General features: G+C 35.8%; 1 protein-coding gene across 1 annotated transcript in view; it reads right to left on the bottom strand.

The window, feature by feature from the left end:
- LOC103462895 (CUB and sushi domain-containing protein 1) overlaps positions 1-19,555 on the bottom strand; it is a 221,121-nt gene that overhangs the window by 168,674 nt on the left and 32,892 nt on the right. Inside the window, exons 7-9 of the mRNA XM_017303877.1 lie at positions 17,371-17,492; positions 917-1,020; positions 581-693 (exon numbers count right to left, since the gene is read on the bottom strand). Coding sequence (XP_017159366.1) covers positions 581-693; positions 917-1,020; positions 17,371-17,492 — 339 coding nt within the window. The remainder of the gene's footprint in view (positions 1-580; positions 694-916; positions 1,021-17,370; positions 17,493-19,555) is intronic.

The raw sequence follows: 19,555 nt of genomic DNA on the forward strand, positions 1-19,555 counted from the left end.
CACACACACACACACACACACACACACACACACACACACACACACACACACACACACACTCCCCGCCCCCAGGAAATTTACTTTCATGGAAACTCACAGAGTAAAAGGCATTATGCTTAGATGACATTTAAAGCGAACAGTTACGACATTAAGAAAAATCTTTTCTCTCACACATTTGAACGTCTCTTATGACATCGAGGTCACTGTTTTCACAGTAATGGGTTAAGACTGACAAAAAACGACTGGTATTTTTAAATACAGGCTATTTGTAAGGATGTGTTGGTCTTTAAGAAAGATGATTGTAAATGTTTCATGTAGCTAGACTGGTTGTCATGTTGTATTTATCAAAGCATATAGAAACATATTCTGCTGTTATGCACACAGAGGCAATCTTTGTGGAAACCTGTTGTATGTAATATATGCCTCTCCCTTCACTTTAAGCTTTACTATAACACCTTTTTCATCTTAAACCATTTGCCATATATTAACTGCTTCCCTCGAATGCTGTGATATGCTGCTGCATATGTGTGTRCATGATTCAGTGATTTGAAGTCTTGAAATCCTTAGAAAGAATCCCTACCTTCATAGATTGCCTTGAACCCCGCAGAGCCGATTGTGTCGTCTGACTGCAGGTGTAGCCACATCTGATTTGACAAGCTCACGATAAGATCAGGGACGCTGGTACCAGTAAGTCTACAAAGACAAAGCATTACCTATACATCAGTAAAATAATCTTTTTATCCATTTTACTTTGGTGTATTATGCAGGAGATTCAAACATATTAGCAATTTGCAGTATAAGATTTGAAAGAAATAGCTGCAGAACAGTCTACCGTTCCTCCGTCTACAGTTTTCTTTATGATTGCCTATAACTTGTTCTGTACTGGTACAGATGAGAAATTATTACAGGTGCTTACACATAGAGTACCCTCCGAGTGTCTCCTATCTTTCCACCGTCTCCCACAGTCAGCGTGTCATATCCTCTCTCCAGATCGAACTCATCAAATGACAGCTTTATTACCTGAAACGATGAAAAGCAAGAAAATAGGCATAGAAATGGTTACAAAACAACAACACACTGAACTGAATTAAATAGCAAAGAAAAGACAAAAGGTAATAAGAATTTATTTTTGCCATCATATTTTCAACCCGTATAGTTTCAAGAAACATGAGCTTTTAATGATCATATCCCTCTGGAGAATGGAAACCGAAGGACTGGATGAGGGCTTCATAAACAAGCACCACTTTAACTGAACCCTAAGTAACAAGACTCGTGTGCTTTATTAGAGTAACATTGGCCCAAACTGCATAGATGGCGTCAAGCCAATTAAAAGATTCAAGATGATTTTGTCATTCTAATCTGAATAAAAATCATTAAAAAAAAATCTAGTCTGATAATTATGTGTCATAGTTACATAAAACTGACACAAATGCCACATAGCCGTCTAAGTAAAACCAAAAGCCAACCTTCAAAACAAACCAAGTCAATTCCATGTAACCACTAAGCAGCAAAATTGTCTCAGTATAAATGTTCATTCTACATCATCACCGCAAAGAATTGTAGAAATAAAGTTACGGTGGGTAATATTTAAAATACGTGAGATATCTTGGGCAAATAAATACTGTGAATATGCAATATTTTTTTATGTCAGTTGTAAAATGCTTTTAGTGATGAGGCTTGTAGTTTTTATTTACACTGAAATAAGAAGTATTTCCAAACAAAGTTATGTGATTTGAACAGGTTGACTCTATTTTTTCTTGACAAGTCATGCAAATCAAAACAAAAAAAAATAGGATGCATAACCTGAGATCAGGCTACATACTGTATACTTATTTAAAGCAGCATGAGGGTCTTAAGTTTCATTTTATATTCGAACAGGAACAAATTTGTGGTGTTCAGTCTTATTGGGACCATTTTTTTTTTTTTTTTACTTTCCAGTTTTTCAACTTCCTATAGACCTCTGATTTTAGGTTCCTTTTCAAAACAGCAACTGAAAAACAAATCTGATTATTCCATTGTTAAATCCCTTATTCCACGTGCAAAGCATGTTAACAGAGAAATTTGATATGCAAGAAAGACAGTGTTTCTCTCTTAAAATAATAATAATACGAAAATATTAAAAACAAATGCATTCTTCTCAGCTCTTTTTGTGGACCCTCAGTCACGGTTGTATTTGATTCCAGAATTAATGTGAATTGGTCTTTTGAAAAGCAGTAAGAAAGAAAGAAAGCAAACAAAAAGGTAGAAAAAGATTGGCTCTCTTTTATTTTCACATATATTGAGTTTTATTTACAGAAGTATAGTCAATTACTGCCTTTGGCTCCACATGTACCACACAAACAGGCACTTAAAACTCCTTTAGACAAAAGGTAAAAATATAATTTTAGATAAAGTGAAAAAAAAGTACTGCAGATTTATTATACAGTGATTTTCATGGTTCCCCATTTGCGCAGCATTTTTTTCCCGTCTTAAAATATAGAATGGAAACAAAAGCAAAAACATTGGATGGTGATGAAACAGATTCTGCGATCAGATCTTTGGACTCTGCAGGAGGATTCCAAATATGCCACAATATGAGAAATTAAATTAAATATTTATCAAAAAATAATATGCTAATATATTTATACTGCTAAATAAAAAATGTTGGAACAGGAAAAAGGTGATGACTTGAGCCAGTATATGCCTTTTATTGTAAAAAAAAAAATGCAAAAGCAAGAGGAAAATATATTTCTAAAAAGTAGTACAATCACAAAGGTGATATGTGTACGATATGTTAGTGGAACAAAATAATTAATTACAAATGTGGTCAAAAAGTCTTGAAACTTAAAGACCATTGATGTATTTTTAATTTTTTTTTTTTCTCAGCAGCATCATCGGCCTCATTTACAGTTAAACAAGTCATTTCTGGAAGTTACACCCTGCATTCACACCCCTCTGCTGCTGAACACCGAGAGCTGAATGCCTGACTTACACCTGTGTGGCTGCGGTAGCATGCATACAGCATCAGTTCATCAATCTGCTTTGCACTCTAAAATGCTGCAATACTGGCATTCCATTATTCACTGCTTGTTCATTATTTATTAGATGTAGATCATATCCCTGGCAGCATGGATAATGGCACATCTCTGCTGTGCTCAGATATACTCAGAGCAAAAGAAAAAGGTGCTGGTCTTCATAAGAGAAGACCCTTGTTTATTACTGCAGGGACCTGAGATGATCTGTGAGCGTGTAATACGTTGCACGGAAGGCCATCGCATTTCAAATCACAGTACAGTAACGAAAAAACCTTTTTGTGGGTGATAAGGAGTGTAAAAACCATTTCAGCAAGCCAGAATCGTCGATGCACAACTAAGCCTTTGCAGTGCTTTGTCAAAATAAAAATGGCCGGGAAATGTTCAGATCATGTCTAAGGATAGGAGACGGTCTGAGGGATTAACTACGATCATGACAGGAATGGCAATGAGGTCATTGTATAGCTCTCTAAAATCTGCATTTCTGTTTCCGCGCACCTTTTCATTTACAAAAACAGCCCACAGTCTCATGCAAACAAAACAATATATTTTGTATAAAGCAACATTGAAGATGCAGCCCAATCAGACTGCTTGTATAAAGTATTTAACTGTCCCAGTGTACATTTGTTGTTGCACCCTCGAGCAAAGTGTAGTCTTTCCAAAAGAGCTCCAACTAATGGGAAAAACATGCAAAACTACTGGCTAACAACAAATGACTGGGGGCATTAACATACAATGATGAGTTGATGTGATTTTCTCTCTACAAGAGGGTTCACGAACTTTGTTTTCTAATAGGCTCAAACGTTGGGGATTTGTTGTAATCCTATTAGGACTTTTCCCATCCTAAAACATGCATTTTTGCTTCTTTTAAGGAGAACTGTATATGCCACACATCGCCCAGCCTTAATGGAGAGGTGATTGACAGTGCTAAGACCCGCCTCCTGGAACTGATTTGTTGTTTCCAGGTAGCACTGTAGGAAGACAGAGGAGCACTTTTTTTCTGTCTCATACCATCCTGTCACGACATAGTGACAGTTTCCAAAAATATGTACAAAATATGTACATACCGCAATTTTAAGTAGCATGGCTTCCTTTTATTTTCAAACTTGTAAAGGTTTTGGGATTGGAACACTTTATGTCAAAATAGCACCCTGAAAAGCTAAAAATGCCTTTGATATGGCTTTATAGCCAATGATTTTTGATAAACTTACAACTGAAAACATGAATACGCTTGTGACTATAATGCAAGGGTTGTTAAAAACTCTACAGGAAGCTTGAAGTCATAAAACAGAGTGAACCAGAAACTGACAATAGTTTTTTTTCTGTGCATCCAAGTGTGATAATTTGTGTGTGAGTAGGAGGTGGTTTTCTCAGGTATATCTGTCTTAACAAGTGAAGCAGAATAACTCTAAAGGCACAGCTGTTTCACTGAGTGTGTGAGTGCTGTCTAACTTTGTTTATTCACCTACGTGTGTTATCTTTCATCTATATTTTGCTTGTGTATGCTTTTACATTCTAGCTTGTGTGCTGATGCAGTGAACAATGGTACTTAATGGAAGGAAATGAAGCATTATTATCCTTTGGTCATTGCCAAGAAACTCAGTGCTCTTAAATAATTTCTAAATAGGCCTGCTTAGAAAAAGATTATGCAAGACGCAACCAAAATGTGATTAAAATTCAGGTATTCTAATGACAATGGTGAATTTCGGAATTGTCTATATTTGCTAAAAATTCACAGGAGGGTATAAATATTTAAAATTTAAATAGCATTTGAGGTCATTAATAGAACGGCTCAATGGGACATTTTAACAGTGCAACTTTAACTGAGCAACCCAAATCTAAAGTGAAGTCCCTTCAATAATTCACCAGGTGTAGTGCTTTGAACTCTGAGGTTTCCTGATGACATAATCACATAGCAAGATCAAATAATTTCTAGGAATTGGCTGGGTTCTTGTTCTAGAGAATACCATGGCATTACAAATAAAATAAAACAAAATAAAATAATGGTTTCGACATTGCAAAAATGATTGACATAGTATATTCGCTCATTTCAAACTCTTTTAGTAAACGTGAAATACTACATATTTTGGAACAGAGCAGTTCTATTTCTCTCCAGCACTTTGGTGCAAGCCATCAATCATACATGTATGACATCAGCATAAAGGAAATTTATTACAAATTTATTTAAAAAAGGAACTCGATAGAGTTGGATATCTTCTGGTTGTAAAAACCCAGAAAGTCAACTTTGCCACTAGAGCATCCCCTGTTGCCCACACAGTAATCCTGTATGGAATCAAATTTTAACTACTTGAAGGAATAAATTAGTGGCCCCTTTCACAAAGCACTTCAAGGTAGATACATATTTTTTTTGTTTCATTAAAGGCCAAATGGAATGGGAGGGATTAAGATCAGCTACAGCTCCCTTATGTATTCAGCTGTGATTAAAAAAAAATAATAAATTTGTAATATTAAATGTTTAACGTAGACGTATGTTTACAATATGTTTACAACGTAATGTAACCATATTTTACGTTATTTTTCTATCATGGGGGCACTGTTGCTCAGTGGTAAAGCTGGTGCACCACAATGGAGTCTTCACTGATATTCTGAGCCATCTACTTCTTCCTGTTAATGTTCTTATAAATGAAGATACTGCCACAAAATCATAAAAAACATAAATTAAAAAAGTACTGTAACATCACAAAATTGGAGCATTTTTGTTCAAGGATTTCATCAGAATCCCAGACCAATCCTCACCTGATGATAAAAGATATATAGATATATTTTGACTTACCGTATTTTCCGCACTGTAAGGCGCACCAGATTATAAGGCGCACCTTCAATGAATGGCCTATTTAAAAAAAATTTTCATATATAAGGCACACCGCATTATAAGGCACATTGAATAGACGCTTCAGTTTGGGTTGCCAATTTGTTCCGTACTCTATTATTACACATCCACATTTGTAAAGAAGTGGTCCCTGAGTACTTTATATAGTAGTCTGCCACAGTCATTCTTGCGATATTTTGCCCAACTGCTTTCTGGGTAACACAAACCAACCGACACGCTGCTGCTGCAGTCTCTGTCTCTCTTCCCCCACCCCTCCGCCACCCCTGGCTTTAAATGTATTATCAAACGTTATTAACAAACCAGCGTTCTGACAACTATCCCAGCATGCACCGGGCACTTCTTCTTCTACGGGCGAAAATGAAGTCGGCGSCTGCTTACCGTAGTTGCTAGACCTGTTGTGGCTCAATATTGGTCCATATATAAGGCGCACCAGATTATAAGGYGCACTGTCGGCTTTTGAGGAAATTGAAGGTTTTTAGGTGCGCCTTATAGTGCGGAAAATACGGTACTCTGATTGCAAATTCACATCAAAATGTGTTTGGCAGTAAGATTGAAAATTACCTTTTGCAGACCCATATGTAAGCATGCCAGAAAAGACAGAACATTAATGACGCCCTAACCATGAGTCACTGCTGTACAGCAACCCTGGATCAGTAAAAAATATCTGGAGTATCAGTAAACGTATTTTGTATTTTTTCTTATATATTCTGTGACATCATACTGTGTAAAAGTGTGCAGCCAAAATTCATAAGATAATGTGGAACACCTATAGATATGTTTTCATCCATCAAATTGAGACTGTTGGACAGGTTTCAATATTTTTGTACTTAGTGTAAATTGCTCTGCATCGGGTGTTCCTAAAAATAAATTTAAATGTGGGTATTGTTAACACAGCATGGGTTTAATAATGTGCTTTCAGTCAGTTATTTGTATTTTCAGATAACATAAAAGTACATGACCTGATTCTGACCAGACCACAATCTTTGGGTTTCATGTCGCAACAAAGCTTGGCCAGTAACACCAACCTGTGTTTTGGTAGCTCAGCCAGCAACCACCCTAAGGTAATTTCAATACCTAATTTATTTATTATTATTATTATTTTTGCATATTTCAAACTTCCTAATTTATTCAACCTTTTAAGTCACTAACCTGAAGGCAGCCAACCTTTTTAGAACAAGCCAATCCCTCCTGACACTTTTCAATAGATAGCAAAACCGTTTGTTTACAATTTATGTTTATTATTTATGTGTTATTTATGTGTTATTTTATGTGTTATATGGTTCATTATTCCTTTACAGTGGGGACAACATTTATTGACAATATTTTTTTCTAATAGATCTGTTGGAATGCAATTCTTACTAGATGTTGATAACAACCAAAGTTACCCACAACTACAAATGAATCCAAACTAATGAATCCATAAATCATCGTTAATGTGGTCAAATGACACAGATTTAGTGTCAAGCATGACTTCTGACATTTCATCAATGTTTAGTGGAAAAGCCTTTGTCAGTGATGCAAACTTTAAAATGTCTCCCGCATAAAGAAACTAGTTTCATGCATTGCTCAGGTGTGAGCTTTACCCATTCTTCCAGACAAATTGTCCTCATTCAGGCAGCAATTGACTGGGTCATTCCGGCTGCTGATTTTTTTCTTCTCCAAACCCAACTGTGAGTTTTCTGCACAGCGTGTGTGATATTATTTTGCTGATTAAAAATCCAAACGATTTGTCTTCTTTATAAGAAAGTCTCAGTATATTTCTCCATATCTATATCTCAGTACTGTATGTTGAAAAATATCCCCTAATCATAATGTTCTCTCTTCACATTTTCTGTTAGTATGTGTATTTGAAGTCATGCACATGGCCCTTTCCTCTGCACATGGTGTGCACTATGATACCAACGGAGCTCCAGTCTTATCAAGTCAGAAGTTTTACGATGATATTTTTCTTCAGCAGTTGGTGTAAAAATAGGCTTCTGTGGTTTGTGCATTACTTATTGTTGTATTTAAAATAACCACTGCACTTGCCAATTTCAAGTCTTTCTGAAGTTAGAGTTAACTTAGAGCTAATATTATACTCTATGGCTTTCTTTGGATGGAAAATTTGGTATATTCATGTTGATACCGTTTACCAAATGTAGTATTATGCTAGCTAAAATCTGAGACATAATTATATAGCTTTAATCATGTGCCAAAAAAAAGCTACATAGAGAAAGTTTAAACCATAAACTGAGGTGACCTACGACCAGAAGTAGTACAGACAGGGAACAGCTGCCCTGGAGCCAAAGTCTACAAGATTTCCCTTGTTRAGATGAATGAGTTGAGTTTAGTTACTGGAGAGCTGCCACAGTAAGAGTTAGCAACACTTTTTCAACAGATAACTTTTAGACTTCCAGTAAAAGAAAAGTGTATGGGCAATGTTTGAGAAGGCAAATTACTGGAAGCCTTATATATTTTTAAAATGTGGGGGAAAAAAAATAAGAATTTGATTAATTACCTCACATTTTTCTAAATGTGGTTCTTTTACCATAGGCTTAATTCAGCCACAACTACTTTTATTGTCTAACCAGACCTTGAGAAACAATTTGCATGCATGTTTAAAAAGCTAAGCTATAAATGGACCATTAGAGGGTTAAAATATGGTTATATTTGTGATTATATACATTTATTTGATAGTATTGTTCAGTGACATGTAAAGGGCCCAGAAACGGCTTGTGCACAGATGCTTGATCTCTTTTCTAGAATTTTAATAATAAATCAACTGGAGGATCAAGTCACAAGTTACATACTTCAGACGTTTCGCTTAAAAGAGAAATTGCTATTTTGGTGTGTCAAATGGCATTTTTTCTGGTTCTTGTCTGATAAAAGCAAAGAAGGAGTCACAGGGTTTGGGGAATATGTGTTTGCTTGTTTTATTTTCTCAACGTGTCAGGAGTGAGGATATGTTACAATGTTCTTCAAGCTCATTCTCGGATTTGGAGGTAGAGCAGCAGCCTTGGCAAACGTCAAGATAATTACAGGCCCAGCACGGATACACCACCTCTCTTTAACAGAGCTACACGTCTCTGCACTGTGTAAGGAAACAGAAACAGACAACAAACTCTGAACTTAAGACGCAACAGACAGCAGAGTGAAGCTGCCAAGTGAACCTCTCTTCACCCTGCCTCCAGACACAGTGCCACCTCACATTGAGACCTTTTTGCACACAAACTGAAAAACCAATTGAACATCATCTTTTTCAAATAGTCAATGCATGAAACAAAATGAAATTGATATTTCAAATTGCAGTGTGATGTATAGGAGTGTGGAAATCCAACACAAGTAAATAACTGATTTAAAACTCTAACAAAAAAAGAAAAAAAAAATCACTTTAATGATTGTTTTTTAGTCTAATCTAATCTGACAAGTGGTTTGTGAATATAACAGGAGGTTCTAAAGGAGGCTCCCCGTTGGCTGTGTCTTGGAAGGACCCAGATGTGACTCCATATTTGAGTGAAATGGTTCCGGCCTCAGGTCATCTTTATTTTTATTCATTTACAAAAAAAAGAAAGATCTCTACAAGTGTGAAAGAGCTTTTGAATGCTACTAACTAGGATCTGAACACTGTGAGTGTGATATGGTTTTTTAAAATAATAATAATAATAATAATAATAATAATAATAATAATAATAAACTGACCTGGTGAAATTAATTGCATACGGTTTTGCACCTTTTAAACTGTGTTTTAATTGTATAATACATAGAATATTCATGCTGTAAAACAAACATTTACAATAAGTGCACCTTACTGATATGTTAACTTCAAAACAATTTTTCAACTGGTAATCTTCAGGCTGCAGTTATAGCTAGGGCCACTGTCTTCAGTGGTGCAGTTTATTCTTTCAAGTAAGAATTTTACTCAGTGTTTTTTTTTTTTTTTTTGATGAGGTAACCATAAGAGAAGAACTTTGACTTGGCAAGAAATGTAATGCTTTTGATTGTTGATTCAATGTTGCATGACTCTGTGTTTTTGTGTTTAATGATGTAAAGCACTTTGAAATGCCTTTTTGCTGAAATGTGCTATACAAATAAAATTTGATTGATTGATATAAAAATGTTGCCTTTCTATATGCTATGTCTGCCATTACCCCCTATAAAAAAAAAATAGATAAATAAAAAATAAACTTGCCAAGAGTTAAGGGAGTAGGGTATGAGATGACTTGTGAAATGGTAAACTGGCGTCACAGACCGAGTGTGTGATGACCGGATAACAGATGACCACACAGACAGCTGACGAGGGCATAGAAGGCAAAAATGTTGCTATAAACACACAATGAACTTGTCGCTTTAAAGGGCACCGAGACATCACAGATCACTGACCTTCATCAAAATACAGGATATTCATTAGCAGCAGTTATGAGTCACATGTGTCCAATCCTTTTCTTACACTCATTTAACACAGCATTGACCCTACTGACTATCAATCTGCAACACTTTTGGTTCCACAATGTTGATTAGATTTTTGAACCTCCGCTGGACGCAAGATTGTCCTTGCTGGTTTTGTTTGTACAATTGACGTGAAACTCTCCCGTTTGCTCCATGTTGAGTTCAAAATCCTCCTGTTAACAGTCTAAGCCCTCCATAATTATCTCTGCTTTATGTTTGTCAACTCCTTCACATTTACACACACGCAAATAGCTATTTTTATTTTATTTTTTATTTTTCTCTTTGCAGCACTTTTTAATGTTATGTTGCTAATGGAAGGCAACCATGAGAGTCTGGAGAGGTACTTATAAATAAAATGTATTATTATTTTATTAAGTTGAAAAAGGGACTTGTACTTGCAAGTTTATTGCTGACCTGCTTTCTGATTTCAGTTGTCAACACTTTGCTGAAAAGGAACCCTTTTCACCAGAATGGTCTCTACTTACTCTAAACTTGTAAACATCCACTGGTTTATACAAGTCTTCAGGTTAATTTAGGAGCTGCATAAAGGAACGCCTGTAAAAGCCTGTGTGTGTTTCACTAAAAAATGACCTCTACTAGTTCTAATGATCAACACCATGGTCAGCGATTTCTCCTTGCTCTTCTAAGTAGTTACTGATATCTATAAAAGTAGTTATTTAAACCAAATTGGTTTAAGCAGTGACTTATACAAAGTACAAATTAGAGATAAGGCAAAGACTGCCTCATGAATGGTCAGTGAGGCAGGCAAAAACCAAAGTAGTAATGAACCACAACGTTCCTTTAAATTTTGTTTACAGCTTTGATAAATAAGCTAAACAGATGCAATAGCAGAAGGGTGCCCTATTTAGACATGCATAACAAAGCACTGCATTTTGGGCGTTTTCTGCTCTTTAATGAAAGAGCTTGAGCACTGATGCAAAACAATATACAGCTACTGAACTATGCTGGATTTTAACACATCCTGGCTGCTGCCTTTATTGTTCTTTATTGGCCTCACTTCCTGCATCAAGTAAAAATTAAGGGAATCTGACTGAATGTCACATATTGTGTCAGCCGTATGTTGAAGTGATAGCAATGATGCTCGCATGAAAATAACCAACCAACCCTGCACGCGCGCATGCACAAACACACACACGCACGCACGCACCCCCCGCCCCACTCACACACACACACAATTCTGCAGTTGCTAATTTGTATTCATCAGAAAAAAGACAGCAATGATTAGAGGTTTAAAGGGGATGTGAGATGATGCGTTTCAAGGGTGTGTGTGTGTGCGTGTCTGTGTGTATGCGAGCAGCAGGAATGCTTCATATTTGAACAAAATAATTATCCGCTCTACACTGATGAATCAAATGACTGACACACACAATAACACACACGTACACACGCGCTGTCAAGTCCTTTTTCTTCTGCCCACCCAAGTTATTCCTCGCTATGACCCGAGAGCTGACAGTTCACCGTGCAACATATTTTTCACAATCGCTGGCAGTTAGCAATTAAGCTGGCAGACAGAAAACACACAGTCAACATTCATAAACTCAAACACAACCTCTCGTACACAAATAACAACAGAGGCAGAAACAAAAATAAAAGCACAGTCACCGTGTTTTTTGCCGAGAGGCTGACAGACAATAACAAACCATATTGATTGAGGCGCTCTTATTCAAAACTTAACAAGGTGACACACACCAGCTGGCATTACTTATTGGTCATTTAAACTTGTGAAAGTGAAACTACATAAAGAAGAAAAAGGAAAAAGAAAATGTATGCACAATTCAGTAAAAAAAAAAAAACGTTTTTTCAACATTGAAACACATTATTGATGAAAGAAGTCATCTGGAATAAAAACCTGACAGAGACACTGTGAGTGCAGGAGTAAAGAAGAGCAGCACACCAACAATGACTGACACATAAGTGAAAATAGAAAGGCAAAAAGGTTTGCATGGATATAGTTATTACTCATTTTAATCAATGCTCCAATACAAAAAACTAAACCCCTATGTTGAGCCGTCCATCAACACAAGGATGCGCAAGGTAAGTCCTTGAGATCCAGCATCCTGGAACTTCTACATGTTTCCCTTCTACAGCACACCTGAATCGAATGAATGTCTAGTGACCAGGTCTCTAGAGAGCTGGATGACTGAATACTGATGAGGGAATTCAGCCATTTGAGCCAGGTGTGTTGAAGGAGGGATGCATCTATAACCTGAAAGATTGTAGTTCTAGAGGACTGAACACCATATCTTACCTAAGATTAAACATTTACCATCATTAAACATCTTTTTCAAAACTTAAATCTCTTTGAACTACTCTGTACATGGTTGTACCCATGAGTATGAAAAGCATCAACTCTTCTGTTTTGAGAATATGCCAGGAAAAAAAAAAAGACTTTGCAGTTATGTTTGAAAGTATAAGAAAACCAAGGTTTCCATATACCAAATTAAACCTGGGTAAGTTTCCTTCTTCTGCCTTAACTGCTGAATAAATTACGTTTGTCCACCAATATTGATTGAAAAAGAATAGTATGGGGAGACCTCAGACAAATCTCCTACTCTTCTAAATTGACAGATAAATTTGATGAGAAAAAAGTGCATTAACAGCATCATCAAGGTCAAGCAAAAATACACAAGAGACCGGTCAAGGATATATATGTTGAGAAGATTAAAAGGAGGATTATGCCATAAAATAACATCCAAAACACTGAGCATCTCATGGAGCACTGTTCAATGTCACACATGGTGCCTAGGGAGGACCTACCCTAAGATTTTACCAGGAACATTTGTACTGGATGCTACGATTAGGTGTAAGAGCAATGGGTTCTAAATAAGTGCAGATGAAATAATTTTCTGATTGATATTTGTTTAAAGAATTTAATCCTATATTATTATACCTTCCACCTGTAAATTATTCACTAAATTGGGTTGGTCTGTCAGATACAATCACAATAAAATATGCAGAAGTTTGAAACTGTAATTTGCCAAAATGCCAAAATGTTCAAAGTTAGTTTTGAAAAGCACTGTATTTATAGCATCAAACAGTTTTTCTTATATCGTACAAAGTCACTCAAACAATGCATTTAATGATGGCTCTTTTAAAAAGACTAGAGGCTGACATCTATCAACATGAACAGGTAACTGTACAAATCTTATTGAGATTATTGAGAGTGAATGTAAGGGGCTGAAGAAAAAAGGAAGCAGAGTTTAGCAACACCTGAGAAAAATGTGATTTCAGCCTTTTGCGATAACAAGGCAGGCTAATATGGGAGCACATACAACAATATACCAAGGAGAAAGACAGTCTAGGTTGGACTGAGTGTGTGGTTTGTCTCATGAAAAAAATATTTCTGCAATTTGGAAAAAAAATATGTTGAAGACTAAATTAGAAATCAGTAAAAATGTCTTAAATTGCATGCTGTAATAAGGTAGAATTTCAAGTTTGCAAGAAAAGTAGTGACAAAATTTATCATTTGAAAATGATTTGATTTTATCTAAAAAATTTAGTATGTATTCAAAGAAAGTGTACCTGCATATTCAAAAGACTTTGAAGTTTTTTTATTTGTTTCTTTACTGGTTCATAGGTTGAAATGGACCCATTGACTTACATGTAAGCATTTTGAGGTATTAAATGTGTACACTTACATGCATAGGTAAATAACAAGACAGTATAAGGAGCAGGAAAAAAAAAATATTACATCTGCCATAAACTCAGATAAAAGAAAAAGTGCATCTAAAATATTGCATTGCATGGGTGTCATCTGATACCAAGCAAATTCACAATATTCAAAAAATTTCTATGAAGCATCAAACACATCAACATAGGACTTTAATCAGTAATTCTGAAACAATGAAAGATAGTTCTAGCATACCCACCAGTGTAAACTGGTAGATGCTGGTATAAATCAGATTAGAGACTTCATTAGAGGCTCATAGCAACGTGGATGATATAAATCTGCACAGTAATACAATGAAACTGCGTCATGGCCTGCCACAAGCCCTTGGCCACCTTGTGAAGAGCCATTTCTCTCCGCCAAGGTCAGAAACACACAGTAGGGAGAACAAAAAGTCATTTTCTCTCCACTCTTCAACCTGGCTTTTATATTTTCTGTGGTCTCTCTTCAATTATATCTCACAATTTCTCAGCCCCAGTCTTTGAGGGCTAAGAGGTGAGCTGACTCCATTTCTATCCATCTTTAGAAAAAACTTGGGTGTCACATGTCAAGTACCATCCTGGACATTCAGTCTATTTTTTTCTCTCTCTTCCTTAGCATGCCTATGCATGAAAAGTAGCTGGCTAAATATTCTGCCGCTTTTTTTATTTCTCGTTCCTGTAAGATTATCTGTAGTTTTCAATGAATAATCAAATTGTATTTGTATTCAATGAACTCAGTAACAACTTATTCTTTTTGACTTATCCATCTCTCCTCTCTCGCCATTTTCAAACTTGTCATTATAAAGCTGTTAAAAGGAAGAAAGAATACAAAAGGGAGAAACTGGATTGGAAAAGTGTAGTGCAGAGAAACGGGAGGTAGGGAGAGAGTAAAAATCACAGAAGTACGTTGGAAAAAAAAAAAATAGAGTCATAAAAAGAAGTAACATAAATGGGTGGTGTTGTAATGTCATATATTGGGTTTAGGAGTTAGGAGTTTGACCATGGCTAGAAAGCACCAAGAATCCATCAGGATTTTTCTACACGTTCACATTTATAATTCAACTTTCTGCTGCACTGAGGAGTCGGTTTACTTACACAACGATTTAATCTGGATATTTTTTCACAAATAATTAAAACAATGACAGAAGTGATTTGATAATTCAATGTTTTTATTTCTGGATGCATTTTTTGGGGGGAATTTTAATTGCTAAATTTCTCTTTAAAATGATTAGGTGCTTATCAAAATGGCTGGTAGGTTCTGAATTTCAAAGTATTAATCTAAGTGAACTCTCTTTTGTTGCCTTTTCTGCCGCGCTCTGGTGCATCTCTGAATTTCCATTTACCACCAAAAGACTCCAAGCATCTTTTTCAGTCACATCTGGCCCCATTAAATCACACAGCTACAGACTTTCAGGGTTTTCCATTTAATGAAAACATTTTCTGTAATGTTTGCTTTGGCAGAAACACCACCCTAAATTCAGGGTGTAAGAGAAGTGAGCTCAATGGAAAAATAAAACGTCTGCTTTCCTCTTGTGAAACTGCATTTTCATTCGTTTTTGCCTAATTACAACTTTGGGAATATTCAAGTTAATCATCTCTGAAGGACTGTACAATGTGTGTAAATTGCATCTCAGCCTTTCATTTCTGTGTTGATGACAAGTAATGCTCACACGCCACCTTTCTATGCTTTTGATATTCACATCCACTATTATGATTATCTACCAGTCAAGCATTTTTAAGACATTTTGCAAAAATTCTGCCACACTACAGATATAAATGTTACTCATCTGGGGATACATTTAATGCTTTACTTTGTGATTGTATGGGGTTATAATTATCTGACCACTGATACAACATTAAATTTAAATAATTTCCAGATTATAGGTTGATTCTTTAAAATATTTATGAAATGTGATGGTGACATCATGGTCATTAAATTCCCTCACCACCGGTCTCAGTATGCAGTACACGCTCATTTTAGAGTCCGTCAAAGGCCGCATGCATACTTGATGTTCAACTAAATTTTCTTGAATTCCTCATTTCCAGAATACACATTTAAGGTAAGACAGAAGCAGTTTTAACAGTTTGACTTAGAAATCCATCGTATTATATATTAAATGCTCTGCAAATGAATCAATCAATCAAATTTTATTTGTATAGCACATTTCAGCAGAAAGGCATTTCAAAGTGCTTTACATAATTAAAATAAAAACAGCATGTGACATTGAATAAACAGTGAGAAAGAGGAAGAGATTTTAAAAAAAGATAAAAACAYTAAACCTGCACCCGTTTTAGGACTTCAGTTAAACGTCGTTTAACTGGGACTCTAACACTCTGGGACTTTAGTCAAACGCCGTTTGACAAGGACTCCAACCTCTAGGTTTTTAGTTGAAACGCCGTCAACTGGGACTCTAAACCCCGTAGGACTTTAGTTAAACGTCGTTTAACTGGGACTCTAACACTCTGGGACTTTAGTCAAACGCCGTTTGACAAGGACTCCAACCTCTAGGTTTTTAGTTGAAACGCCGTCAACTGGGACTCTAAACCCCGTAGGACTTTAGTTAAACGTCGTTTAACTGGGACTCTTACCCACGTTTTCTACGAGTGGGGGACAGTACCTGGGGGCTTTACATCATTAAAACGTAAACAGTGAGAAAGAAAAATAAAATAAATTAATAAATAGATGAAAAGTAAAGATAAAGACATTAAAAACACCGAAGACATCAAAACCTGCACTCTAACCCTAATTTAACCATAAGAAACTCTAAACAGGTGGGTTTTAAGTTGAAATTTAAAGGCACCCAGTGTTTCAGCTGTTTTACAGTTTTCTGGAAGTTTGTTCCAGATTTGTGGTGCATAGAAGCTGAATGCTGCTTCTCCTCGTTTGGTTCTGGTTCTGAGGATGCAGGCCAGAACCAGAACCAGAAGATCTGAGGGGTCTATAAGGTTGGTACAGCAATAACAGATCTTTAATGTGTTGTGGTGCTAAACCGTTCAGTGATTTAYAAACTAACAACAGTATTTTAAAGTCTATTCTTTGAGCTACAGGGAGCCAGTGTAGGGACTTTAAAACTGGTGTTATGTGCTCTATCTTCCTGGTTTTAGTGAGAACATGAGCAACAGCGTTCTAGATCAGCTGCAACTGATCTAGAATGCTGTTTGATTGATTTATTAGTCAGACCTGTGAAGATGCTGTACAAAGTCCATCAAAAGAGTGGAAGATCAAATTTTCAGATGTTTCAGATGTATACTGTAATAGGCATTACAGTATGTCCAGTTAATGCTGATTTTAATCCATATGACAAAGAAAAGTGAGAAAATCTGACTAATTCCTTTAGTGTAAGGCGAGCCATGTGTTACATGAGTTTGAGCAAAGCAACTCACATAAATTTAGGATGAATTCATTTTGCTTACCTTTTCAGAGTCCATTGCAGTGATGACCCACACACAGTGTGCATTGTTCTCATACTGAACAGGGTAGTTAGGAGATGTTATCACCCCTCTGGGCCCTCTCAGATTACTGCCACAGGTACGGGCTACGAGAGAAATTTGAGATAAAGGTAATCACTTACAGGCTAATTATAGTTAACCTTAAGCAATAAAAAGAAGGTTAGAGAAAAAAAAACAGTAAGACAGTCAAGCCCAAATGTATCCTTATGCTTATTCCAATGATTGACATGTTTCTGCACATGTGCAGTCTCAGTAAACAATTTATGTTATTCACTAATTTTCTTGCTATGCTGGAAAAAAAAATCTTTTTACACAATTCCTAACATTGTCATGTTGCTGGTGAAGTAAATTTCACAAAAAACTGGTTGTTGAAATTAGTTTATATTTAGTAATAGAATCCAGAATCATGAAAAAAAAGTTTTTAGTTTGTCCTGTGCTCAGAAACACAACAAGCGATTGGACTCTGTGAAAGGCTGTATTTTTTGTTTCACTGTGATATTATTATTATTATTATTATTATTATTATTATTATTATTATTATTATTATTATTATTATTATTATTTTAAATCATAGGAATCTTAATTTTTTTAATTGCTTTAAAATATTTTTGAAATTGTTAATAGTTGAAAAGCACAGATTTTCTTGTTTGGGAATAATTAAGAATTATTAAATATGAATAAATAAACAAGCAACTGTCAATGCTTGTATGAAAAATATTACCATTTAAGTTGAATAAGTACTAAATAATGCAGTAGTTGTGGTATATATATTTTTTAGCATTTTAGAAGCTTAAATTAGCAACCATGACACAACTATTGTCTACTAATTATTACAGATTAAAATTACAGCAGACCAACAGACACTCGCCCCACTAGTGACACCCGGCTTGAGAAGCAAATTGATGGACGGGACAGAGGATCAGATAACGATAAAGACAGACAGAAACCGAAAGATGACGCTGTGAAAATGAACGGAATGAAAAAAGGAAATAAGTAAGAAAAACCAGGAGGCAAAAAAGAGACAGAAAATGCCAAGAGAGAGAGGGAAGAGAGGAGAGGAATCCAGATGACTGATCAGACTGTTAATTAGAAAAGAAGAGCTGAACCACATTTTGACACACACAGCTACACGGACACACAGAAACACATTCATTGCAATTCATCTTGGAAACCAGCTTCTAATTAACAGCAAAGTCTCAGCAGAAAACGAGAGAGGCTCACGGGTTTGAATCCCAGAAGAGTGATCACACCAGATAATACAATACACCAGAGCTCCAGTGTACAGAAGACATTTTTTAACCTCTGCCTTTCCATTTTCTCTAACAGTTAATCCATTGATTTAAACTTTTGTTACTCTCCAGGTTTCTCTTTCAGAATATATCAGGCTCAACTCGCGCTCTTCTGCTATTATTATTACTGAAATCTAAGCAGTTAAATCAAGGTCAGAAACAACAATTACTGGTTACGTTTACAAAAATGTAAGACATAAATGAACAAAAATCACATCTGCTTTCAACAAAGGAAAACAGGTATATATATTGCTATGGCTTTCATAATAATTTTACAGGTTCTAGGACAACATATTCGTTTATTCACTCAATCAAAAACACATATTGTAGTCTCCTGCTCTCTTTCCCTCTTAAATGTGAATGTACACCTTTAGTATTCTATAATTTTTTTTGACAATCTACAAAATATACCAATCCTTCTTTTATATATTGTATTTTTTTATCTGTTATCCACAGTGACTGCTGGAGATGGGCACCAAACCAAGCAATACTGAACGGATAAACAGGTAAAGACAATACATGAGTGAATGCATGGATGTATTACTCCTTTTGGTAATTTGAATTGCAAATTTCAGTTGTTTGTCTCCTTTAAAAATATTTTTACTTGATCATATTTTAATTGAATTACAAAGCAAAACAAACAGAGACATTTCACATCAAAGTTTCATGATGACGCTAAATTTTGATTTTTTTTTTTTTGTTTGTTTTTTTCTTTCCACATTTCAATCGTTTCTGACAGGATGAGCCAGTATCATGACTTTAGGCATGTTTCCGAGGTCAGAGACAGTCATATATTCACAATACAGGCACACACACACACACACACACACACACCCCCACGCGCACACACACACACACAC

Source organism: Poecilia reticulata, linkage group LG3, assembly GCF_000633615.1.
Source record: "Poecilia reticulata strain Guanapo linkage group LG3, Guppy_female_1.0+MT, whole genome shotgun sequence".
In the NCBI taxonomy this organism is placed as follows: Eukaryota; Metazoa; Chordata; class Actinopteri; order Cyprinodontiformes; family Poeciliidae; genus Poecilia; species Poecilia reticulata.